Raw genomic sequence first — 26,641 nt, 5'->3', positions numbered from 1 at the left:
AAAAAAGTATGCATATGAATTCTTTGAAATCATCATTTTAAAAAATGACAAACGTAATCTTTTTTATTGTGACTAGATCTTCATCTCCATCTAGACTAATATTAATATTCAACTTTTAAAACTATTTGTTTTTAAATGTATCTGTAGTTATGGTTTAAATGCCAATTTGGTATACTAAAAAATCATTTCCGTGATTGTTTTTTTTTTTAACCAATAATATAGCCACCATTTACCTAGCAACTGGTCAACAACATGGCGGCGCTTCGACTTTTAACAGATAAATAGGTAGGCCTATGTTCTATGACTAGATCTATGTGAGTTGTCTTATAAATATTTTTTGTTGTAGACAATTTAAAGAGGATTGCACTGAAATGCAAATTAATGTATGCTTGTGTATTAGATGATCCAAGCCTTTTATGTAGTGAATAATCCAGGCCTAGAGACTAGAGACTAAATCTAATTTTTTTAGGAGCAAAAACTGGAGGATAGAAAATAATTAAATAGATCTAATAGAATAAATATAGAATATAGATCTATTTACTATTTCTATTTACTATTTATTATTATCTAGATATATGAACAATAGATTTTGAATAGATTCTAAATCTAGTATAGTATATGAATTAAGTGGCTTTCACTTTCAGTGAAGTCCCACATAAGTATAAATAAGGCATCCCTATAAACAAAGCCCCATCGAAACCATTCTGTCGCGGTCTGGGGTAATATGGTTTCATTGGGTAGATTGACCTACTTACAATCGCCCCTATAAAAACGTTAACGGATCGGTGTGGGATTTTAGTTATTGGGCCGTTAACGTCTTTCCGCTTTCGTGCCGGTGTGGGATTTCCCCAATCACGCCAGAACCAACATGATGAAATCTTTATTATAACATAAAAAACAATATTATGATGTTTTAAAATGTAGTATTAATCGTCTTAAAGCTAAATGTTGCTTTGAATCCTTTTTGTAAGTAATATTAAGATTTTTAAAAAAATTAATTAGGGTTCTATTGGGGAAATCCCTAACTGGAATAGTGAAGTTTTACCCGTATGGGCCCAATGCAGACTTTTCGTAATCAAATAGTGTGTGTGTGTGTGTGTCTGATTTTTTAATGTGCACACTAAAAAAATATATCTATATCTAATAATATTTAATCACACATAGAATCTAAAGTTAAAGGAGAACATATTTGTTTTTTTGTTGTTTTTTTTTTTAGATTTAGATTTTTAAAAAATGTTTTATACATTTTAACATTTTTTTCGACCAATGAAAAAGAAGCATTTATTTCTTTTAAGCTCGCGATATTCGGCACAAACTGGATTATTCAGTCTTCACTCTTGAGCGTACACACGTGGATCAAATTAGAGCTAGCTAGATCTAGATCTAAATCTGTTAAGTTATTAGTTATACTACAAGTTATAGAGCTCTAGTCACTCTAGTCTAGGTCTAGTCAATCTAGACTTTCATTAATATAATAGATCTATTATAAATAATTATATGAGCTGTACTTCTTGATATCAATGCATATGTTCTTCAACTCATCAGACTCATGGCAGCAGCCATGGAAATTCAATTGGAATGGTCGTAACTTATAAGTTAAAGTCTTAAGCCTATCACAAGTACAGATCATCATCAGATGACGAATCTCTAAGTACTCTAACACTACTAACAGATCTAATCTAGATAGTAGATTAGGTCTAGACTTAGAATAGATTTATAGATATATCTAGATAATCTAGAATGCTAAGAATCTAGATCTAGAGATTCTATAGATCTCTCTAGACTAATTTTATTATAATATCTAATAGTAGTAATAGGCTACTAGATCTAGTACGATATAATATTATTAATATATATATTATATCTAGACTTGAGACCTATTAAATCTAGATCTAGACGACTTAGACTTAAGTGATTAACATTCATGCGTTATGACTAGATTTACTGATTTAAGACTAAGACTAAGACTAAGACTAAGAAGACTAAGACTAAGACTAAGACTGCTTTATTGATCCTTACGGAAATTTGTTGTGATTACAAGGACTCGTTTCTCATATAAAGACAACACAACAGAAAAATACACATAAATACAACAGACAACATAAAGAGTTCATTCAGCGACTACACACAGGTATCTTGGTGCATTTCATGTTCCCTGATCAATGAGTGGCGGTGATAGAGTCTGACCGAGTGAGGTACGAACGAGTTTTTGTACCGCTCCGTTCTTGTTTTGATTGACAGCAGTCGCCCACTTCGCGACGACCTGGCGTAGTTCTGATGGAGCGGGTGGCCGTTGTCTTCCAAGATTTTTTCGATTTTTCTTAGGCACGTTTGTTCAAAAAGTTCCTTTAAATGTGGTAATGTTGTGAGTGTAATTTTTGATGCTTTTTTAATGATGTTTTCTAGACGTTGCAACAGTTTAGATGAGGCGTTGCCTTGCCAACAACTTATTCCGTATGTTAGCAGATTTTGTACTGTCGCGCCGTAAAATGTCTCAAGGATCTTCTTGTTTAATTTAAAACTGTTGAGTTTGTATAGAAAAAAGAGTCGCTGGGCTGTTTTCTTTGTCAGAGTTCCAAGGTGGTCTTCCCATGAAAGCTTGTTGTTGATGATAATGCCTAGATATTTATATGCCTTTACTTGTTCTATAGATGTAGTGTTTATTTGCAGTTCACTATTCTATTTACTATTTAGAATAGATTCTAGAAGCTAAGAATCTACCATGAAATGGCTAATGCATCTGCAGCATAGAATTAGATTTAGTTAAAAAAGGACTTACTAGATCTTAAATCTAAATCTACTACCTTTTAACTTTTAGGGCAGAATATTAGATCTAGTCTATATGCCTAAGTATCTAGTCACGTAACTGTAAACTAATACTTAGACTTACGACTTTGGACACTTTGGTATATTAATATAATAATTATTATACTCATAGTACTCATACTCATATATAGATTTTAGTTCTATTCTAATTCAAATATTTTGAGGTTAGAAAAAATTGACCTAGACTTATAAGATATACTAAGACTTAGTAAACTTAGATCTAGATCTAATAAAAGATAGTCTAGAATAGTCTAGATTCTAAAATCTAGTTGTTATTAGAAAATTTAGTAGATATAGAATAATATTTAATTAATATATTGTTAATACAGACTAATCTTTAATTTTTTCATAGTATAGGCGATAGGTCATTTAGATTAAATAATTCTAGATCTAGTAACTAGTTATAGTCATAGACCTATAGTATAGACTTATAATCTTATAATATAGATATTTACTTTGTAGAGACTAATGTACAATATTAGGCCTACACTCCAGATCTTGAAAATCTAGTCTAGAGTTTAGAATGTTTAAATTTATACAAATAAATAAAATCAAACGTTTATATTGGTTTTAAAATCAGATATTGAGATATGTCTAGAAAAATATGTATATATATAGTATATCTATATTAGGGGCCTATATATAATAGACTAACGCCACTAACGGCTAACCCTATAGCTGCTTTAGACTATAGCCCTATATTGACATTGTTTTTTGTTTTTTTTTTAAATGTTCCTTCAGAGTTGAAGATATCTACTTGGTAGTCTAAACCTCAAAGGAGCTTAGGGAAGTGATGGCAGTTGCAGGGTATGAACCAGACGACCATGCAGAGACCAACGAGGCGACCAAACAGTCCATCGTGCATACCACATAACCAGGTCCAGGTAGCGTTACATCTTTATTCACCAATATATGTTAGATTTTATTTTTTGTAAATTTTAAAGACTCTAGGCTCTATGTAATAGAATTAAATAGATCTATACAGATCTAGAAATTCTAGATCTATAAACTAGACATAGATCTAGATTATATTTAGATCTAGCTAGAATATCTACTTCTTCTTCTTCTTCATCGTTCTCATTGTTATGTTGGAGTGTTCATATGACTAGACCAATACATGAGATGAACTGCGCAGTGGTTTCCAAATCAGGGAGCTCTCCATATAGTTTTCTTTCTATTGGGGTGATTTGGGGCCAATGTCTTATACGGGCCTCTTGGTAGAGAGAGCAGTTTTGGAGGACGTGGTCGGCATTTTCTGGTGATACTCCACATGGGCAGATTTCACTGGTTCCAATTTTGAGCTTCCGGAACATGTGTTGTCGCATTCTGTTGTGTCCGGTCCTGAGTCGAAAGATTAGACGTTGGTCTTGTCGGGATAGCTTATAGTAAGCATCATCTTTCTTGTGATTTGGATGGGAGCTCGTCCATTTCTCATTTATTTTATCTACAATTAATTTCTTCATTTCTTCTGGATAGAGAGCAGAGTTAACTTGTAAGTTTGTTCTCCCACTCTTGGCGAGTGTGTCAGCCTTCTCATTTCCTGCTAGTTGGATGTGAGCTGGTATCCATTGAATGACAGTTTTTTTGCTGTTGTGGTTGAGCTTTGTGAGTGCTGTTCTGAGGTTTTTAATATAAGGGGAATCAGAGTTTTGCAGGCTTTGGAGGGTTGTTTTTGCGTCTGTTAGAAAGACAATCTGACTGTGAGGGGAACTTGGATGATTTGCTAGCATGGTAGCAGCTAGTGCTAGTGCTTCCCTTTCTGCTCTGTGACTGTCAGAGAGCTCTCCAGTTGCAAAGGATTTTTCTAGTTTTCCTCCATCTGGCCATTCGATAAGTATTCCAGCTCCTCCATTTGTGGTGGCTTTATGGGATGAGCCATCCGTGTAAACTCTGATCCACTGATTGCTAGGGTAATTGGTATGTAGAAAACAGTTCACTATTTCCTTGAGCTCTGTTGGTCTGTAATCAGATTTTCTTTTTATGTTTTCAATATGGTCCCTTATAGTAGGAAGAGGGCTTTCGTCCCAGGGTGGAGATTCATTATAGTGTATCGAGGATTCCAGAGTAATTTTTTCAAGTTGGTGTTTCTTTTTTAGGTTTAGAGATTCCTGTATGAAATTGGTCCTTTTGAGACGGTTTTTTGTGCCAGTTTTGTGGATTTTTGTTCTGAGTGGGTGCCTCTCCAAGGTTTCCAATTTTGTGAATTGGGAAAGGATTTTTATTTCTCTTCTTTCATCCAGAGAGATCAGGGCAGCGGTTTCCTCCATAGCTCTTATGGGTGTTGTTTTGATTGCTCCTGTCATTATCCTTAGACCAATATTTTGAACCTTGTCTATTTTTCTAAGGTTGGTTTGGGCTGCTGAGCCCCATGCTGTGGCACCATATTCTAGTACAGGTCTTACATAACTGGTATAGGTCTTTTTCAGGATGTTGTGATTTGCTCCCCAATCTGTGCCAGCTAATTTTTTCAAGAGGGATAGTCTCTGGATGCCTTTACTCTGTGTTTTATCTATTTGGTTTTTCCAGGTTAGTCTCGGGTCATAGGTGACTCCAAGATAAGTAGGGCTGTCATTTTTTTCTAAAGCTTCCTTATCTAATGTTAATTTTATTGTTTGTTGTTTTGTTGACAGTGAGAATATGGTATATGTTGTCTTTTTTGTGTTAATGGACATGCCCCAGTCTTTGGACCAATTATTGAGTTTATCAAGAGCATCTTGTAATCGAAATTTCGATGTTCCTACATATTCTTCTGTGCTAATTAAGGCAAGGTCATCTGCATACATGCTGCTCTTAACTTTTTTGGGTAGGTTTTGATTTAGATCGTTTATGAATATTAGGAAAAGTGTTGGGGATAGGACTCCTCCTTGAGGGACACCATTTTTTATACCCACTGTGTGGCTTCTTTGTCCTTGCATGCAAACTAAGGCTTTTCTATTATTTAGGTATTCCTTTATCCAGTTGTACATTCTGTGGGATATGTGATGCTGGATTAGCTTGAGCAAGAGACCTTGTTCCCAGACTTTGTCAAATGCTTTTTCTAAGTCAACCCACACAATTGTTGTTGGTTTCTTTTCTTGAAAGCCGTCTTCTATTTCTTGTGTGATGAAGGCAATTTGATCTTCTGTTGATCTGCCTTTTCTAAAGCCAGCCTGGGCTTCAGTGAGTAGGTTATTTGACTCAAGGATCCATGTCAGCCTTCTGTTTATCACTCTTTCCATCAGTTTGCAGGTACAGCTAGTGAGGCTGATGGGACGGTAGCTATCCAGTTTATTTCTTGGCTTGCCGTGCTTTAGTATAGGGATCATAATGGCTTTTTTCCAGATGTTTGGAATTCTGCCAGATTTCCAGCTAGCATTGAATAATTGTAGCAGTTTTCTTTTGGCTTGAGGACCCAAGTGAAGAAGCATGTCATTTGATATTTTGTCTGGGCCCGGGGCTTGTTTTGGTTTGAGGGCTTTTAGGGATTCATCTAGTTCCTTCATTTTAAGATTAGTGGTCATTCCCAAGGAGTAAGCTGGATTGTTTTCTTTAAATTTATCCTGGATTTCTGAGTTTACATCTTTATTTCTACTTTCATTAATTTGTATTTGTCCTACGCTTTGGAAAAACTTAATGAATTCATTTGCTGCTTCTTGGCCTTTCAGGGGTTTGTTGTCCTTTTCTATTACTATAGGAGTTGTTCTGTTTTCTTCCTGGTTGAGACATTTGGCTATACGCCAGAGTTTGTGGCCATCTCTATCTACGTTTAGTTGTTCTGTTTTTTCATGCCAACTTTTCCTCATGGCGGAAAGGTAATTTTTCCTGAAAACTGCGTTAGCTGCTTTTAGATTTATGTTATTTTCTATACAAGGGTTATTTTCTACTGTGTTTCTGGCTTCAATAGTGGCATTGTGGAGTTGTTGAAGGTGATCAGACCAGTTGGGGATATAATCTTTTCTTGCTCCTCTAGGAATTGATTCCTTAGCTGCTAGGAGTATTGCTTTGGAGAAAGCTGAGAATGACTTATTAACCTGATTTGATTTGCAGTTTATTGAAGTTGTATATAGGTCTGTGAGCTTTGAGAATAGGTGCCAGTTGGCTTTTTTGTAGTTCCATCTGGGGATGGTGGAGTTTTCTGATATTTTGAAGGAGGTATCGATACTGATCAATATGGGTCTGTGGTCGCTGGTGGCTAGCTGGTCTGCAACTTCTCTAGTGCACTTTTTGGATAAGTTGTCTGTTGCAAAGGCTAGATCTGGAGTGGTTGATGTTAGCCAGGCTCTTGAAAAAAAGGTTGGTTTGTCCTCAGGTTTATTTAGCAAGATAAGTCTGTTCTCTGCTTGCCATTCTTCAATTTCTTCTCCCCTGGCATTTAGGTCTGGGTATCCCCAGCTCTGAGAGTGACTATTCATATCTCCTAAGATTAGACAGTCTTCTTGGTCAGGTATTTGAATGTGGTCAATCTCTATTTCTTTGTCTGGTGGGAAGTAGCAGTTAAATAGATTAATATTTCCATCTGGGAGAATTAGCTTAGTTCCCATTATTTCTGATTCTGAGGAGTTGGGCATAATTATGTCTGTGATAGGGATATCATTTTTAATGAGGGTGAGGATTCCTCCTCTACTAATTATCTACTAATTATTATATTATACATTTTTCTACAATTTGATCTAGGATTCATTCTATAGGCTTAGCTAAGGCTTAGGCTTTTAAAAATTTCATTGTGTGGATACTGTTAAAGAAAAAATACAGAGTCTCATCATTAGGCTATAGCAACAGTTTTTCTTATAACCATACCATAAACATTTCAGGATTTGTCTTTATTGTAATTTTATTTTTATTTTTTTTTTTTAGAATGCCAGTTTTCTTTAAGGGCAGCTGACAATAAGAATTGTCTATGTATGCACTACAGATGCTGTTCAATATCTTTTCATGAGGAAGCCTGCTCTAAAAGGTACGAAGAATAAATTTTTCTTTAAGATTACTGATCAGTGACACCCCACATCCCCCTAAACCAAATGAAAATTTTAATGAGATCAAATCGATTAAATAAAGAAAATGTAAAATAAATGTTAATCTTGTGAAACAATGTTCGAGAGCAATATCTTCAGCTTTTTGTAATTTCACTGAGATTTAAGTTCATTATTAATTTGCATAAAAAATTATAATGAACATTTATACAATGAAAATAGGGCCTACATAGAATTGTTTTTGACCTAATGTCATTATATAGCAACAATCCTTCTTGTATACCTTACCTTAAACATTTTGTGTTTTGCCTCTATTGTAATATTATTTTTTTTTGCATTCTTTAAACATTTTTTATGTTTTTATTTATTTATTTTTTTATTTTTTTTTAACAGATCGCCACATTTTCTTTAGGGGAAGTTGACATTAATCTTTTAGGTTAATAATAACCTATGCATGCAGTACAGATGCTGTTCATCATCTTTTCATAAGCAAGCCTGCTCAAGAAGGTAAGAATTAAATTTTGCTTTTAGATTACTGATCAGCAATCTGAAAGTAAATTGTTAATGGGATGGAATTTATTAAATGTAAATAAAGAAATGCTATCCTAATTTTGAAATATGCTGGTTGTGGTTTTTTTTTTAATGTTTTTTTAAAGTTTCACTGTGATAATTGTTTATTTTAATTCTAGAATAACTTTTCAGCCAACTTATTTTTAAAATTACCATAGAACTCTAATTACAAACAGAATATAGTTGTATTAGTAAGAGCCTGTGATAAAGTTAATATAAATAAATTGGACAAAATATAATATTGAATGAATTGAAGCCTAGCTCGATCTAGTCTGCCATTGCACTTTTAGCATAGTCAAATACCAGTGCCACATTTGCTGACACCAATTCATAACATTTAATATAAGGAGAAGATTGAACTCCAAATTTTGAAATACCATTAATTTTTGTGTTGCTTAATAGGCTTTAGAATTAATTTTTGAGCACCGTTTATCATCAAGGGCTGGAAATATAACCGTTAAATAGTATGTCCACATAGATAAATGTAATAGATAAATGTAAGGTCTTCTGATGTTTAATTGTTAGATTCTTTTTATTATTAATACAGCTTGAAGGTAGTTTTATTACATGACTATAATATTTATTTGTTTGTTTGTTTGTTCCAGCTGCTGCATGGAAGTCAAAATATGAATTATTGCCACCAGCCTTGAAGTCAGCTTGTAAAGAATGCTAAGAATTGAATGAAAATGCTGTCTTGATATCTTGTTTGTGCTGTTATATTTGTCTTTTGTGTTGGTTAATTATTCCATGAATAAAAAATAAAAAAAAGTTAATTGTGTAAGTTTGATTTAAGAATAAATGATCAGAGCATGCAAGTCTTATATAGTACGTTACCAAAAATTGTATTGTTTGATAGTGTTCAAACCCAAAAATGTAATTTAACTTGTCCATTACTTTATAAATATGTTGACATTATAGCTAGATGTATATAGAAATCATGCACTGATTCAATTATTATAATTTCCAAATAATTCTATTGCTAGATCTAAATCATCAGTGTGAAAGTAGACCTATGTAAAAGGTTAAAAATCTCATACTAAACCATTGAGCGGCATTTGAACAAAAAGGGCATTATAAACAAAAAATCACTAATGAATTTGTTTTAAACTACAGTATTGAAAAACATTAAAGATTATTCCTAATTAAGCCATAATAAAATTTAATGACTGAACCATCGGAGACAGTATTTGCATGATAATACCTAATTGAGCCCTAATAAATATTTCAGTTACTAAACCATTAGGGCCAGCATCGGACCGATAATGGCACAATAAGGGTTATCCCTAATTGAACCCTAATTAATATTTCAATTACTAAACCATTATGGCCAGCATCGGACCGATATTGGCACAATAAGGGTTATCCCTAATTGAACCCTAATTAATATTTCAATTACTAAACCATTAGGGCCAGCATTGGACCGATAATGGCACAATAAGGGTTATCCCTAATTGAACCCTAATAAATATTTCAGTTACTAAACCATTCAGGCCAGCATCGGACCGATATTGGCACAGTAAGGGTTATCCCTAATTAAACCCCAATGAAAATCTCAGTTACTAAACCATTGGGGCTAGTATGGGCTTGATTAGGGCGCGATTCTGGAAATCCCCAATGAATCCGGAAGTGGGTTTACCCATTCTGGCCCCATATTGGCACGATTAGGGTAGCCCGTATTGGTCCCTTATGGGAACCTAATGACGCCAATGTGCAAACGGTATGCGCGCCCATTAGGGCGCGATTTGGGCTATTTAGGGCTGCAATTAGGGCAAAGGGGGATAACCCTAATTAAAACTGATACTGGGCCGTAATGGGCATGTTTATAGGGATGTGACCATGTCATTATTTGTTGATCTAGAATTTAGTAGAATGTACTTGTAGAATTCAAAAGATCTAAATTAAGTAAATTGACTAATTATCTAATACTAATTATAAATATCTACCAGACAATAGTCTATCTTATACTAGGTCTAGATCTAGATATAATCTAGTGTAAAAAATGAACTAAAGATAGATCAAGTAGATAATAAATAGAAAGGAAATAGTAAATTGATTCCAAAATACTAGTAGTAGTTTATTGGAGCCTACTCACATTAATAATAATATAGAATGATTATGAAGGATCTAGAATTCTAGATCTATTGATAATAAAGGGATGATTTACAAAAAAAGATTTTATATCAAAGAAGTCAAATCATAATCTATCAAACTAATTGATGATTTTTCAAAAGGTTTAGATAATAGTTAGCAAATAGATGCTATCTTATTAGATTTTTCCAAGGCCTTCAACAAAATTTTCCACCATAGTTTGCTTAACAAATTAAAATATTTTGGCATTGATGGTCCATTGCATCAGTGGATTAAGGATTTTCTGATAGGGAGAGAACAAACTGTAATAATAAATAACTTTAAATCAACGCCTATAACAGTAAACTTAGGTGTACCTCAAGGAACAGTCTTATGTCCACTACTATTTTTAATTTACATAAATGATTTACCAAATTGCATTAGTTCAGGAACAAAAGTCAGATTATTGGCAGACGATTGCATAATATATAGAACTATAAAAACAACACAAGATACAGAAATTTTACAAAGATAATTAGATGAATTGCAGAAATGGGAATCAAAATGAAGCACGTCTTTCCACCGAGAAAAATGTCAGTTATTAAGAGTAACAAAAAAACTAAATCAAATTAATTCCACTTATCTTATTCATGGTAAACCAGTAACACAGACTAAAAATTCAAAATACTTAGGTGTTATAATAAATGAAAAACTGTCATAGAATCTCCATATTGAGGAAACTATCAAAAAAATCAAACAGAGCATGAGGGTTTATTAAAAGAAATTTCTATAAATCAAATAAGGACATAAAATTATAATGTTATTTAACCTTGGTTAGTCCAATAATGGAATATGCATCCTCCGTTTGGGACCCCTCAACTCAAGAAAACATTAAGATAATGGAACAGACTCAAAATAGAGCAGTGAGATTCATAACAAACGAATATTCACATTTGACTAGAGTAACACCTTTAGTAAATTCACTAAATTTAGAAAGCCTTCAGGATAGAAGACTCAAAAGTAAAGTAGCAATTATACATAAAACACTAAACCATAATCTTCAAATACAATAAAATAGAATAGAATACTCAGAAAGACACAAAGATAAAGTCCCCATTCCTCATTCCATATGCTAGAATAAATTTGTACAAATGCTCCTTCTTCCCTAGTGCTATTAGAGCATGGAATGGGTTGCCTGAGCTAGCCAGGAAAACCAGTGACTTAGCAGAATTTAGGTCATTGGTTAATATGCATGACTAAATGCATGATGCCTAGGACATAATCATCTTCTTTTTTGAATTAACGTCTGTATTATATAAGATAAGAAGAAGATAAGAGCTAAAACTGTTATATTGATATCAACTGCTTTAAAAAAAATAAAACTTTTCCTCATGTTAGCAATGTTATCACAAGAGATGTGGATTTTTTTTTTTTAGCAGCAACTTATTGACTATGAATTTTGATCATGATATTATAAATTGTATTATAAAAAGTACTTTGTGTTAATACCATACATTCTATTAAAATGTATAATTAATTTGTGTTTTCAGCAGCGGATCACTATTTCACTGACTGTGGAATGGAGGACAAAGAATCTGAATCTTTTTCACAAGATGTGAGTGTGCTAGAAACAGATTTGAGTGCTTTCAATGTAGGAGAACATGATAATGAAGAGACATCTGAAGAGTTGATAGTGAGAGATAACCTACCAAATGAGGAATTGCAAGATGGTAACAATGAGATGATTTCTAATTTAGAGGAAGGTGATCCAGAGATAAGGGAAGTTAATAATGACTTAGAGGATAATGATATCCCAAATGAAGATAGTAAGGAAGACAATAACCCTGAGGAAGATAATAATGAATTGAAAGAAGATGATAATCCTAAAGAAGAAAGTAATGAGTTAATGGAAGATAGTGAAGAACAACTTAAAGATGTTTCATTGACTGATAAAGAAGATATAGCTTTGGATGATAAGGATGTGCAGCTTTCTGAGACAGAGCTAGAGAAAGAAGCACAGGATCCCATAACAGAAGAGCAGCCAGATAATGAAGATTTGGTAGAAGACAGTGAATTAAATGCTATCAAGCCAGAAGATGAAGCTAGCAAAGAAGAGGTCAACACACAAACTGAACATCATGCTGAACCTAAAGAAGATCAAAATATTCAATATATGGATGATACAATCAAAGAAAATAGTCATTTGAATGCAGAGAATTATGCAGAAATAGTGGAAAGTACTGATGTGAACTTCAACAGGAATGACTCACGGGTAAGTTTAATGAATCTTTAATATGTACACATTGTTCAATTTAAATAAAGACATATATACTAAGATATACTTAGTTATGCAAATTGCTAATAGAATATTACTCTGTTCTTTCAATTGAATGTAAAGCTATAAGATATCTCATATCCCATTGTCTGCAGGAGGTTTGGGCTAGGATGTAGATTATCTACAACTCTGAGGGAATATCCAAAAGATGTAAAATAAACAAAATAATACAAACATTTTACAATCTAAAAGATATAAAGTAATATATTTAGTGGCTATACATAGATTAAGTTCAACAGTTTTTCTTTGTTGCAGTCTTGTATTTAATAACTGATCTTATTACCATAATAGAACTTTAAAATATTTTTATTTGTTAGGGCTCAACTGTGGAGGACACAGTACAAGGTAATTATAATAATTTTTTTTTTATTTATTAAGAACCTTTCATATTTAATCTTATTTAGCTCTATTAAATAAAATAACGCATTTAACATCTAAACAAACTCTAATGTTATGTTACATAATATTTAACGAAAATCACATGTATGAAAGCATAAAAAATTAATATAAATTTGCTTGAAAACACTTAAACATATAATTAGTTTACCGAAACGTTATTAATCCTTAAGTTTTGTAGTATACCTGCAATACCCACTAATATAAAAAGGTTACAGTCCTTGTTTCTCATGGCAATGGAGACAAAAACTCAAATTAGATTGACTTACTGTACAAGACTTCCAGTCGTAAAAGTACTTCTAAGTCATTATAGTTGAAAAACTAATAAATAGCTGGGTCTTGAATGAGCTACAACTCCAGGCACACTGCTATTATTTTCAGAATTTTTGGGACTTTGTATTTAAAAGGTAGAGAAGGATTTAAAACTTAAGTTAAGCATATTGCTCATAGAATATTTAGAACTTTGTATATAAATGGTAGAGAAGGATTTAGGACTTAAGCATATTGCTCATAGAATATTTAGAACTTTGTATATAAAAGGTAGAGAAGGATCTAGGACTTATGTTAAGCATATTGCTCGATTTAGGACTTAAGTTAAGCATATTGCTCATAGAATATTACTCTGTTCTTTAAATTGAATGGAGATGTGGTGGTTGAGTGGTAAAGCTTAGCTTCCAAACTGAGAAATCCCAGGTTTGAATCTCAGTGAAAACAGGAATGTTTAATTTCAGCACCCAACTATAATGGCACCTGACACTAGTTGGAGAAAGTAAAGGCAGTTTTATTATGTATTATGACACCCTGCTCGTTAACTATTGGCCATAGAAACGAATGACCTCTATACCCTGTAGATTGCAATTGAATGAACTTTATTTAAAGTAGATGTTGTGCCTGATTTGATTTTACCTCAAACTCTAATTTAAGTGCAACTCTGTGCATTTTCTTTTGGGAATCTGCATCATATTTGATTGAAACAAACACATATTCATTGAGACATCCTATCCCTCAACATATCATTCTCTTGAATTAGTTTTCATTTTGTTTGCTGTTATGAAACCTATTTGAGATACCACATATTGATGAAACTACAAAAAAATCAAACAAAGCATTAGGATTTATTAAAAGAAATTTCTATAAATCAAATAAGAACATAAAACTAAAATGTTATTTAACCTTGGTTAGGCAAATAATAGAATATGCATCCTCCGTTTGGGACCCCTCAACTCAAGAAAACATTAAGAAACTGGAACAGACACAAAATAGAGCAGTGAGATTCATAACAAACGAATATTCACATTTGACTAGAGTAACACCTTTAGTAAAATCGCTAAATTTAGAAAGCCTTCAGGACAGAAGGCTCAAAAGTAAAGTAGCAATCATACATAAAACACTGAACCATAATCTTCAAATACAAAAACAAAGTTTAATAAAATACTCTGAAAGACACAAAGATAAAGGCACATTCCTCGTCCCATATGCTAGGACAAATTTGTACAAATACTCCTTCTTCCCTAGTGCTATTAGAGCATGGAATGGGTTGCCTGAGCTAGCCAGGAAAACCAGTGACTTGGCAGAATTTAAGTCATTGGTTAGTATGCATGACTAAATGCATGATGCATAGGACGTAATCATCTTCTTTTTTGAAGTAACGTCTGTATTATATAAGATAAGAAGAAGACCAGACCATTTATTTACTTAATAGAATTTAACTCTTCTAAGCTTGTTTACCTATACCATCAATTATGATTGTTTTTTTAAATGTTTACTCTTTGATCAAAGCTTTTATATTACATCAACATATGTTTTATTATTACAGAGTACATAAAAAAAGGCTCAAATTCTGAAGCAACAGCTACAGGTATTCTATTTATAATTATTTGCTTCTTTCTTTTATTACTTGACAAATCATCATCATCTTTCCTTTGCATTCCTCATGGAACATAGGGCCTCAGTAAAAACATCCCACTCTCCATGGTCTCTTGTTAGTTTTTTAATGGCTTCCCAGCTCTTTCCTGTCCTCTCAGCTTCATCTAGTATACTGCATTACCATTTCTTTTTAGTCTTCCTATATGGCTTGTGTCCTGGGGGTTCCACTCTAAGGCCTGTCTATCTCTGTTGTTGGTATCTTTTCTAAGGGTGTAACCAATCCATCTCCACTTTCTCTCTAAGATCTTGACAAATAAATATTCTCTTTATTTTTTCAAACAGCAAAATTTGTAATGATGCCAAGTGGTCAAGTAGTCACATTAGCTTGTTTACTGAGCCAAACGTTGCAGGACCTTAAAACACATTTTTCTTTGGAGCTCAAAATGCCAAGCAATTTGATAATGCTTTTGTTTGATGGTTAGTATTTTTTGCATTTAAACTAAATCATGCATGCTTGTGATTTAATGTTTAGTGCTGTTGGGAATAAGGAACCATATAGAAATAGTAAGCTTCCTAATATGACTCACATTTTATTCTCTAGGCAAAACCATGCCAGATACAACAACTCTAGCAGATCTTGGAGTGGGCCCCAATGGAACTATACAACTTGAGATCCTGTCTGCTGATCCTGTAAATACACCATTGAAGCAATACCGACCACGCCAAGAGTACCATATGCCTGATGTCATTACTGTTAGGGTGACAACAGGTAATTTGATTATTGTTAAAGCCTAACCATGGACCATATTAGACCTGTATTCCAAAGTGAGTTTGAAGGGTTCTTGTTCATTTCCTTAGATGTTGCTGCTGCATTAAAGAAATTCGGTACATTGTTTCATTGTACAGACATTGAGACAGAAACTAGGTTTTGTCCTGAAATAGCTATGATAACAATAACATCCACACAATTCTGATGCAGTCCTAGCTATGATGGGCAGGCCACATCTGCAGAATAGAAGACCCCCACATCCCTAAATGACTCATGTATAGCCAGGAAGCACTCACAAGGTGGACAAACAAACCACTTCAGGAACACCCTCAAAGCTTCTCTAAAGCCTTCAGCATTGACCCTGTCACCTGGGAGACAGAAACACATGATAGAGCATAATGATGTCACGCTATGATAGGGCCACAACAGTACTTCACCATCAAATTCTGTTCTGGGCTATTCCCCTAAGTTGGGTCCATCTCCATCCTGCCATCTCTACTTCTTGATCTACTGATCTCTTCCACACAATTCTAAATATTTGATAATTGCACTTGAATTTGGTTTATTGGATTACCAGTTAATTGGATCAGCCACTTATTCAGACCAAATCCTTAATAAACAAATCATATTGTACTATACAATTGAATCTGGTTAATCAGACCCCATCTGGTTAATAGGACCAAAGAATCATGTCCAGGAGTGGTTAAATTAACAATATTCAACTGTAGGTAGCACAAATTGCAACACTATTTTTCAATGCACTTAACTGTTGTTGTTGTTGTTGTTTTTTTTTGTTTTTGTTTTTTTTTAATTAAATTTTCATTAAATTAATGAGCAGAAGACTGTGAAGCGAAAGATGTTGTGGTTGAAATAGAGAGATCCAGAAATAAAAAGCCATTCCTAGGTGGCTTTAGAAACAAAAACACTGGTGTAGAGTATCATAATGCAGCTGCTCAAACAATGCAGAAGCAAAGACCTTTAGCGACATCAGAGAGGTTTTGCAGAGATACCCAGACGTGTGAACAGAAAAACAATGTAAGAACAATACAAAAAATAATTAATAATTTTTGTAAGATTATTTTTTAAGGTTTTTAATCTAAAATCTTAAAAAAAACAAGTTTTTTCCCTTAGCTCCAACACATTTTTCTTGCAGTTTTTTCTTTGTTATACTGAAATACTAACTAACTAAACCTATTCAATATTTTAACCATTGATTATGTAGCTTCAACAAACATTCAATACGACAAGCACACAGATGACTGGCATTGGATGCTACATCTCAAACATGGAAGATAAACTGCTCTCACCAAAACATTATGTCACTGCTGATGAGCATCATGAAACGTTTCTCACAAAAGTAAGTCGTTTTTAGAATTTAATCAATCAAATATTATAGTACTGTTTAGAATTCATTCATGAATTGTGCAATCACATGTTACAAATCTTTATCAGAAAGCAACCAAGTAAGATATTTTATTTTAAAATTGATTGAAGAGATCAACTTTTTAAGGATACAAACAATTTTTTGTGGGGGGTAAGATTAAGCACAAATTAAACAAAAATACACACACACAAATAATATGTAAATGTTTGATTTTTTAGTTGTTTTTTGTACAACAATTAAATTTAAATATTATTTTTTAATTTTTTTATTTTAACAATTCTATCAAATTTGTCCCTGCTTTTCATCATCCATCAGGTTATTATTTTGCAAAAGAATTTTCGAAGCTGGCTGGCGAAGCGCTATGTTAAGAAGCTTAAGGAAGATAAAGAGAAACGTCTGGCTTGGGAAAGGAGAGAAGAGCTTCGCAAAAAGAAAGAAAAGGAAGAGCGAATAAAAAAAGAGTATACCAGGAGGATAAATCCACATTCTAAATCCGACTTTGATTTGCTTCTGCATTGTCTAGAGAGTAAATATTCTTTTATTTGTTAGACACTAATTAAAGTTTTTCTTTTGATTATTATCTTTATGGCTCATGTTGCCTTTTTATATTTAAAAAAATATTTTATGGACTTTCTTTTTTTAAATTACAGAATGGCGTTTGGAAGAAATTGAGCGAATAAATTCTGATCTTACTGGAGCTGAGCGGAAGGCTGCTTTGTGCATGCTTTTGGATCAAGAAACAGAACTCTTATCAGCTATTGAACGTCACAAGAATGAAGCTAACCAAGAAAACAGAGAAAAGCAAATTATGGCTTTCCTGGAAAAGGTAAAAGGGAGCACTATTTAAACACTATTTGAATTGCGATAATAATAATCTTAATTTTATTTTGCCTGAATTGGCCACAATTAAACTTTTACTGTTTCTGTTAATGACATTTTGTAATTAAACTAGTTAAAATACACGTGTAACTGAAGCTGAATATTTCTTTATTAGTAATGTTGTAACACTTTTGAGATACATTCATTAATCGTGATATCTGTTAAAGGCTGCGGCACCCAAAAAGTGGGCTGGGCCTGATGGCAAGCTGACCTTTCTGGACACACCCTACACTATCCGAGCCAAAGAGTTACGAGACATCTATAATAGTATCAATATGAAGTATCTCACTCAAGATGAACGCTTAGATGTTCTTCTAACGCTGAAACATACTGTCAAGGTAAGTTTTCTTTTTATAAAACAAAAAATTGGTACTAGTGTTATTCCTTGCACAACAGCTTAGTGATATGGAGACTGTTCTTACAAGCCAGTAAATTATTTTGTTGCTTCTCTCTTTAATGTCATCATTCTTTTGTTTTTGTCTTTCTTAAGTTCTTCCTGGGTTGCATTCTTTAGGATTGAGTTAATTGACTGTTTCATCTTGTTTATATTTTATGTCTAAATTTGTATGAAATAATGGTAAAAATTATTTTTTTCAGAAAGAGGGTAAATAAGGAGATGCTCTGTAGTGTAGTAAAAATTACTTAAAGATTAAAAGAAAATTTTACCTCTGCTAGTCTTACATTTTTTTTTTAATTTAAAGATTTTATAATTGAAAATGAATAAGTTGATCATTATGAAAGTAATTCCTAGCAAAAATTTCCCCCTTTGCTTGCTTACGGGGGTAGAGTGGCTAAGTGGTAAAGTGCTTGGCATCTGAACCGAGTGGTCTTGGGTTCAAATCTTGGTGAATTCTAGAATTTGAATTTCTGGATTTTTAGGATGTCTTTTATGGGTATCTAAGGAAAGTAAAAGGCAGTTGGTCATTGTGCTGGTCACATGACTTAACTCGTTCATTAACCCTTGGCCAAAAAAAAACAGATGACCTTTACATCATCTGCCTCATAGATTGAAAATCTGAAAGGGGATACTTTACTTTACTTATACTGGCATTTTTAGACATTGTGTTAAAAAAATATCAAGATTTTATAATTGAATATGAATAAGTTGGTCATTATGAATTGAATTAGGCTTTTAACATTTCCTACCTATTTTTCAGGAGCATGACTGTAAACTGACTCAAGAGATAACTGAACTGATTGACAGAGAAGCTGACCTACTGATGAGAGGCGTTAAAGAAAGCAATCTGACAGGGTTAAGAAAGAGAATTTCTACACTGTATTTACAGTACATCAAGACACCAGCTTTCAATCCTGAGGCTGCTAGATTGCTCAAAGTAATTATCATTTAGAATTTTAGATTTTGGTTTTCAAGAAGCTTGATTATGGTTACAAAGGAAGTTTGTTGAGTGGTAGTAACTGGTAGAACTATGTGTGCTCTAGCTGACTGGAATTTTTAATGGAAATGAAAACTGAAGCTCAACAATGTGGTTTTAACTAGATATGACACTGGTAGATAATCTTTCTACTGACCGCGCTATACCTCCATCAACCAAAAGCCTAAAAAATAAGTGAACTGTACTTCCTTTAACTGCATTATCTCAAAGACAAAAATTAATTAATATAACAAGCAGGAATCTTATTATTAGTTTGTAATAATGGCCTAAAAATTAAGCAGAGTAATTATATATTTCATTGCTGACTCATTCCATCAAAATAGAAGCTTTGTGAGTTATACAACAACAAAAATATTGGTTTCAAGGGTGTCAGCTCAGCTCTGTTGATATTGTAAGTAATGGGAATAGTGAAAGCACATGGGCAAGCATTGTTCTGGTCTCTTGGATGGATATACAGCCTGATAACTCTACATGTTGATTCTATTTTCACTAATCTCTCAGGTCATATTTCATTGCTGAGCATGTGCCTGTCTTTGTACTTCTCTATTTCTATACCAATGGTGCTAAAAACCAAAGTCTTCTAGGGCTGCTTTTTTTGTTTCATATTTACACCACCAAGTAGTGGGAACAGTAAAAAAAAAAAATATTTTTTATAAACATTTAAGCAATGAGCTCTCATTAACTTGTTCTTGTAAAAAATAATGTTCAAATTAACTCTAGGGATACCTTTCTTTTAGATTCCTCAAGACCCAAGTACGCTACGCAAAAACATCAACTACTGCCGCAGTTGTGGCTCTTATCTACCGTCTACTGAGTTCTTCATCACATCTAACACCAGCAGTGTTGGCAGATGCAAGAAATGTGAGAAGATTGAGAACGATGGTAGGCAAAGAGAGGATCACAATTACTACCGCGTCATGCTTAAAGCATTGCGAAAGTCTGAGGAAGCTTTACAGGATGGCAGTAGCATTTGTTATCTACTGCAGGTGAGCTACTAACCTTTGACCTTAAATGATGTTTGTACAGATACTTTTTCTATTCTCTGCTATATAGTGGCTTTTTTTTTTGTCATTAAAACAAAAATTCAGGAAAATATTATGAATCTTAAGAAATGATTTTAAAATGTATTTATTTTTAAAGAGTTTTAAAAAAGTCTATAAAACTAATAATGTCTATACCCACATTTACATTTTCAGTCCATTGTGCAAATCAGTTTTGTTAAATAATACACTAGAATTTGAACAAATATTTGTCCCTTATTTTGCTGCTCATTTTTAATGTGTAAAGAAGTATTGTTATTTGCAGTGCAAAATAATTATAAGCACCCATTACTACAGAAAAAAAAAGATTTATTAATAGGTATGACTATCTCATCTATAGTGCCCATACTGTTCCAAAAGTAAATAGATCTATATCAATAATATTTATATTAGGAAAAAGATCTTCGTTATCTGGTGGAAAATATCTGGAGCAATCAAAGTGTGTTGAGTGCTTGGGATGATATCTACGACCTTGTCCTTGCTAGATGGGACAAACATCAAGAGTGGTCTCCCTGGAACTGTATACTGCTGACCCATGATGAGGCAGAGGCACATAAGAAACTCTTCAGCTTGGAAGAAGTAATTTTTTTTAAAGACTTTTTTTCTTTGTATTATCAATAGAACATTAATACAATAACATGCCTACACATCACCAATGTCAAAATATTTCAATCTATTATACTGATACTTCACCATTAAAATACTTAAATCAGAGTTAATCATATATTTGAAGCAGGCCTTAGAGCTTCAATGTCATTCAAATGATGCATGCTTTTAGTTTCCTGTTTAGTCTGAACAGTTTGACCACATTAATGGTTACAATAACAATAATCTTTAAAAATGTATACTTAAAACAAAAAATGGTTTTTCTTATAGCCAAGTTTAAAAGGATTTAAAATTTAGTTACACAATAACTAATTATGAAAATGTAAATATAGCTTTACATCAGGGCTACAATGTAATAAATTGTAACTAAATTGGAAGTCTACAGTGTAAATAAATTGTAACTATATTGTAGGGCTACAGTGTAAATAAATTACTGAATTGTAGGGCTTCAATGTAAATAAATTATTATATTGGTGGGTACTGTGTAAATGAATTGTAACTATATTGCAGGGCTACATTGTAAATAAATTGTTAATATATTGCTGAGCTACAGTAGCATTTTACATAATGGGAAATTATGTCCTCCATTTGTATCTTCTCATGAGGCTAAAAAGGCCAATTGAAGATATGCACCTGCGGTCACAAGTTAAACATTTGTTATCTGCAGACACTGCATTGTTTTCAGTGTAAACAAATTGTAACAAAATTGCTGGCTACAGTGTAAATAAATGAATACATTTTTACTCAGATGCGAGGCTACAATGTTAATGAGTGTGTAAATACATTTTTACTCAAATGCAGGGCTATAATATTACATAAATTGTTACTATATTGCATGTTAATAAATTGTTTCAATCCTTCAGGGCTATGGACAAGTGTTTATACACAAGGTGACACAGAAACACAACTTTGCAAGAAACTATTTCTCACGCCTCCCAGGAATGGCTGAAGTTCTAAGAAAGAAAATCGATGCATCTGAAAAAGAAAAAACTAAAGGCCCATCTGTGGCAGGGCACTCAGTAGCCAAGGCTCAGAAAGTTTAGTAAATAATATTTTAATTTCACTGAAAAGTTCTAAAAAAAAAAACTTGGTTCAATAATCCAAATGTTTTTTTTATTTCATAAAGTTGATTGCACATAGTTTGAAACGTGTGCATTGAGTTCTGAATGAGCGACTGGTTAACCAAAGGACATTATTTTATTATGCACTTGGTTTTGTCTCTTTGGTTAAAGGGAACATAAGTAGATGAGGAACCAATATTTAAGTTGTCAAAGTTTATATCTGGAGTTTACATTTTGTGATAGGAATGTAGTTTTACATTTTATATCTGAAGCCTACAAGCTAGGAAGAATTTTATATATGGCACCTTCATTTTTGATGAAACTTAAGGGAAGTTTAAAAATATATTATCTGGATCCAACGTTTTGTGATAAGAACTCTTGGGGAGTTCAAAAAATTGAGATCTGGAGTCAACATTATGTGATATGAACATAATGGAGTTGTATAAATATGATATATAACACCTAAATTTGTGATAGAACTTCAGAATTTAACATCTCGAGCTACACATTTTTTAATAAATTTAAAAATGATATACTATATATTTTGAAATTTGAAAATTATTGATGTTTATTTATATAAGACTTTCAATATTTAATTAAAGATCCATTTCAAATGACAAATAAATAATATGAGTTTAAATATATGTATAACTACCTATGATTGTATTGTTATTTATTAATTACATAATAAGGATTTCATCTGGAAACATAAGAAAAATATTCTCCTACATGTCTGACATGGGCAGTATTGTTTATTCTGGAAACAATATTTATTTATGAACAAATTGTTCCTATATATATATATATAAGAAAACTGGAGAAATAAAAAAAAAAAAAAAGAAAACTCCTAAGTCAACTAAAAGTTTAATCAATATTACTGTATTCTCATTCGAAAAGAAATCAAACATATGCATAGACTACAACAGAAAATAGGCAGGCATAAGAAAATGTTCAGTTTCTTTTCATTCTGACATAACTGATTTAATCTTACTGTGTACATATCACATTAAGGTCAGATATACAAAGGATCAACTTGTATTGAATAAATTATGCCTGAATGACTTCTGGACTCACTATATACAAATAATTGTGAATATAATACTATGTTAGTGCAAAAAACACCTTTCATAACAGTTTAATTTCATTATTGTAGGGATTAGATTATATATACATGTATAAAATCAGAAAGACCTGCTTCCTTCTGTAGATATTGGACATGTTGCCCTTTGGAGCATTGGGACAATAGATAGATTGATATTCAACCTGAACCTATAATCTTTTTCTTTCTTTACTATAACTAAAATCAAAGCCCATACAAAATTCATAAGAAATGTTAATTCCTCAGAGGGAAAGAAAAACATTCTGTCTTCTGTTGTATTAGCATAAATGTTTGTAAATGGGGCAGATATAGAGATATCCCAAAGGTTTGCAAATTAATCCTTGTTCCTTGTTCTAATAAATATAAATACCAATGAGAAACTTAGTGCTGAAATAAATGAATGATGCAAACATGTTACAAATATTATAGCAGCACTAGAAAGCAACATTTTTAACAAGAGAAAACTGGGGAATCAGATATGGCAAAGCTACACCAACTCTTGGTTAAGACATGAACCCACACCCACTTTTCAACTCAGAAATTCAACAACATAAGGAAAGGTTTACTTCTCACATGACCATTAGGATTCCCCAAAAATAATCCTTCAATTATTGCTGTTAACTATGTCCTGCATTAATAGCATGAAGATACACAAACCACCCAGACCTCAGCCACACTTGCTTCATTAGCAGTTCAACAGGCCCAACACTAACAACGGCACAAGTCTTTCCCTTAAACAAAGACCTTGACTTAAATTTCTCTTCTAGTGCTACTATTGTATAAGAAACATTCATCACATACTAATAGATAAAGAGATGATCATTACTCACTAATTCATAATTATACTGTTGTCATCTTATAAAGTCAGAATTTTTTTTTTTTTAATAAATAGGAAATTATTTAAGTTCTGTATAAGTATAGGTAAAAGAGGCTATGAGTCACTAAATGTCAAAGGTCAATGCACGTTATTGGGCAAACATTCTCAAGGTCTATATACATTTAAATATTTAATCATTACACTAAATCATAGGAATATCTTGGTCATCATACAGAATTTATGTTTTCAAGAACTACAAACAAAATGTGTGTTTGTGCATGTTTCATATGTATTGAGGAGTATTAAAATAATGTATAACCTTACAGTATTTACACTAACTTTAAAAAAATTGATGCCTAGAATTAAACAAAGAAAAGCATTAAATTACAAAAGCAATGTATGTAAAACGTAAGAATATACCTGTTAATTGCAGCAGTAACAATTATAAGGCAATTAATCGTCTATTAAAGTTTGGGAAGTTTATTGAAATATAATTTACAATTTAAAAAAACTGAAACGACATTGTATTTTTTTTTTATTTTGAAAATCTTAACAAATATGAATTTATAACAAAAAGCTTTTTTAAACAATTAAGTGATCAAAGTATGCAGACAATGACAATAAATTATTGAGGAAAGTTTGTTTACATCACAGAATGATTTCGGAAATATAAAAAAAGGGACAAAATAACAAATGGTTCACTAGCCTCTTTCTACAGTAGCAGTAAGCATTGCACAGTTTTCAAACCAACAAAACGGGTTAGATACCCAGGAATTAAATTTCTTTTCAAAGTTGATCAAAAAAAATATAGAATAAACATTTGTTCATTATAAAGATAAAACACTTTTTTTAAAACTCATGTTTGTTCAAATTTATCACTTTTGTTTTGACAAATTTGATGTAAAAAAAAATTATTAATAAAATATCAAAAATAGGAATACATATTTCAAAAGGCTAAATGAAATATAAAAAGCATCGCAATGAATATACATCTCTATATTCATCTAAAAACACAATACAGTGAATGCAGAAAGGTTTAGGTGAAATGCATTATTGTCATTGTTTATTGTTTATTGTTTATCAATATCAATCATTCATAAAACATAGATTTATAACCTACACATGATCATAATTAATGCATGGTACCCTAATGCTATTAACATACAAATTTTGTAAAAAGAAAGAGACATCTCATGCTCTGTAAACATTGTAGCAAGTATTATTCTACTATAAATAATTAAATATCTTTTTTTACAAATAGTATTGACATAAAAATGACACAAAACAAATGTATTATTATTTTAAATAATAGTTTGTGCCAAGTTCATATTCACCCTTTTGAAGCACATTCAAAGTGTGAACAGAGAATAGGAAATGACTCTGTAGGAAAGTGAGACAGTGGTAAAGAAATGTAAAAACAAGAAATCATCTGAAACTCTACAAGAAACAAAACATTATAATTACTGAAAAATTTCCTGTACACTACAGCATGAAATAAATCCTAAACCCTGTCAAAGATATCAATTTTTAAACAAATCTATAACAAAAAATTGCTCACTTATCATAACAATCTTGAACACATACTGCACAATTAACCAGAACAGTCTCTATTATAAACTACAAACACAAATGTCCAAAATAATACTAAAACATTTACATAAATATGTATACAGCAAAACACAGCTATTATTGGAAGAAGCAAATAACCCAGAAAACCCAATCAGAACAAAGCTGTCTAATCAACTACGAAATTTTTAAAAAAGCTATGTCTAGATTCTTATTTAAAAAGAATACATGAATTTGAATCCAGTATCAAATTTTTTTCAAAGCTAAACCTTTAGCAAAACAGCTTTTTAATCAGAGCTACATTTTTCTTCCTATTTTATATGAATTTTATCAGCATCATAAAAATATTGGTTTATCTAAAAAAAATAAGAAAGTGGGCTTTTTTTTTCAGAGAAAAACATTTCAATAAAATAATATAAAACCTTTATCCAAAACCAAACTCACATTAAATAAATGAAAGCAGTGTTTAGAACTGAAACAAATTGTTCTAATTTCTGTTATGCTTCTGATTCACCCTCTTCTTCATCTGCTTTATTTGAGTCTTCAACGGCTTTAGACGATACAGGGGAGACTAATGGAGGGGATGGAGGCTCATCAATGGCTGTAAGAATTAAAAACTTGCCGTCTGGACTGAGTGGAAGGCGAGAACTGATGTCATCATCACAATTGTCTAGAGACGAGGTGTCCACCTCGTCTATACCATACTTGTTCTTCTTGTTGTCAGTGTCACAAGGTAAACTCTGGATATTCTTCAGGAGAAGATTCTGTCAGAATATTAAAGTGAATAGACAATTGGGACACAAAGTTTTAAATAGAACTTACAGTTAAATAAGTGTAAAAACACCAGAAACAAGTTTTAACAGAAGTTACAGTTAAATATTGTAGAAACACCAGAAACAAGTTTTAAACAGAAGTTACATTTAAATAAGTGTAGAAACACCAGAAACAAGTTTTAAACAGAAGTTCCAATAAGATGTGCAGAGACAAGAAGAAGAAGAAAAGGTTACTGGCTGCATG

The 26,641-nt window shown here is 32.3% G+C and overlaps 2 protein-coding genes across 7 annotated transcripts in view; one reads left to right on the top strand and one right to left on the bottom strand.

Annotated features, from left to right (window-relative positions):
- The first annotated feature begins 199 nt into the window (after window positions 1-199).
- Window positions 200-24,560, top strand: LOC106051243 (IQ and ubiquitin-like domain-containing protein). 2 transcript variants are annotated; one of them, XM_056025268.1, is made up of 15 exons: window positions 200-285; window positions 11,963-12,684; window positions 13,065-13,092; window positions 14,960-15,001; window positions 15,352-15,486; window positions 15,611-15,778; window positions 16,617-16,813; window positions 17,001-17,135; window positions 17,478-17,688; window positions 17,813-17,988; window positions 18,209-18,379; window positions 19,199-19,375; window positions 20,173-20,421; window positions 20,869-21,054; window positions 21,945-24,560. In XM_056025268.1, the coding sequence occupies exons 2-15, from the start codon at window positions 11,992-11,994 to the stop codon at window positions 22,122-22,124; spliced, it is 2,748 nt and encodes a 915-aa protein (XP_055881243.1). In that variant the 5' UTR covers window positions 200-285; window positions 11,963-11,991; the 3' UTR covers window positions 22,125-24,560. The 2 variants fall into 2 exon arrangements, with proteins under 2 accessions (XP_055881243.1, XP_055881244.1); XM_056025269.1 differs by lacking the exon at window positions 200-285 and adding an exon at window positions 296-314.
- LOC106051390 (DCC-interacting protein 13-alpha-like) overlaps window positions 22,991-26,641 on the bottom strand; it is a 25,922-nt gene continuing 22,271 nt past the window's right edge. For 3 of the 5 annotated variants that reach the window (XM_056025270.1, XM_013206571.2, XM_013206578.2), the window contains one exon: window positions 22,991-26,388. In XM_056025270.1, coding sequence (XP_055881245.1) covers window positions 26,122-26,388 — 267 coding nt within the window. In that variant the 3' untranslated portion in view covers window positions 22,991-26,121. The remainder of the gene's footprint in view (window positions 26,389-26,641) is intronic. The other 2 variants (XM_013206585.2, XM_013206591.2) reach the window with 1 other exon arrangement.

The sequence above is a fragment of the Biomphalaria glabrata genome, chromosome 4, assembly GCF_947242115.1.
Source record: "Biomphalaria glabrata chromosome 4, xgBioGlab47.1, whole genome shotgun sequence".
Taxonomy (NCBI): Eukaryota; Metazoa; Mollusca; class Gastropoda; family Planorbidae; genus Biomphalaria; species Biomphalaria glabrata.
The sequence above is the reverse complement of the archived record's forward strand: the minus strand, read 5'-3'. Positions and strand labels throughout refer to the sequence as shown.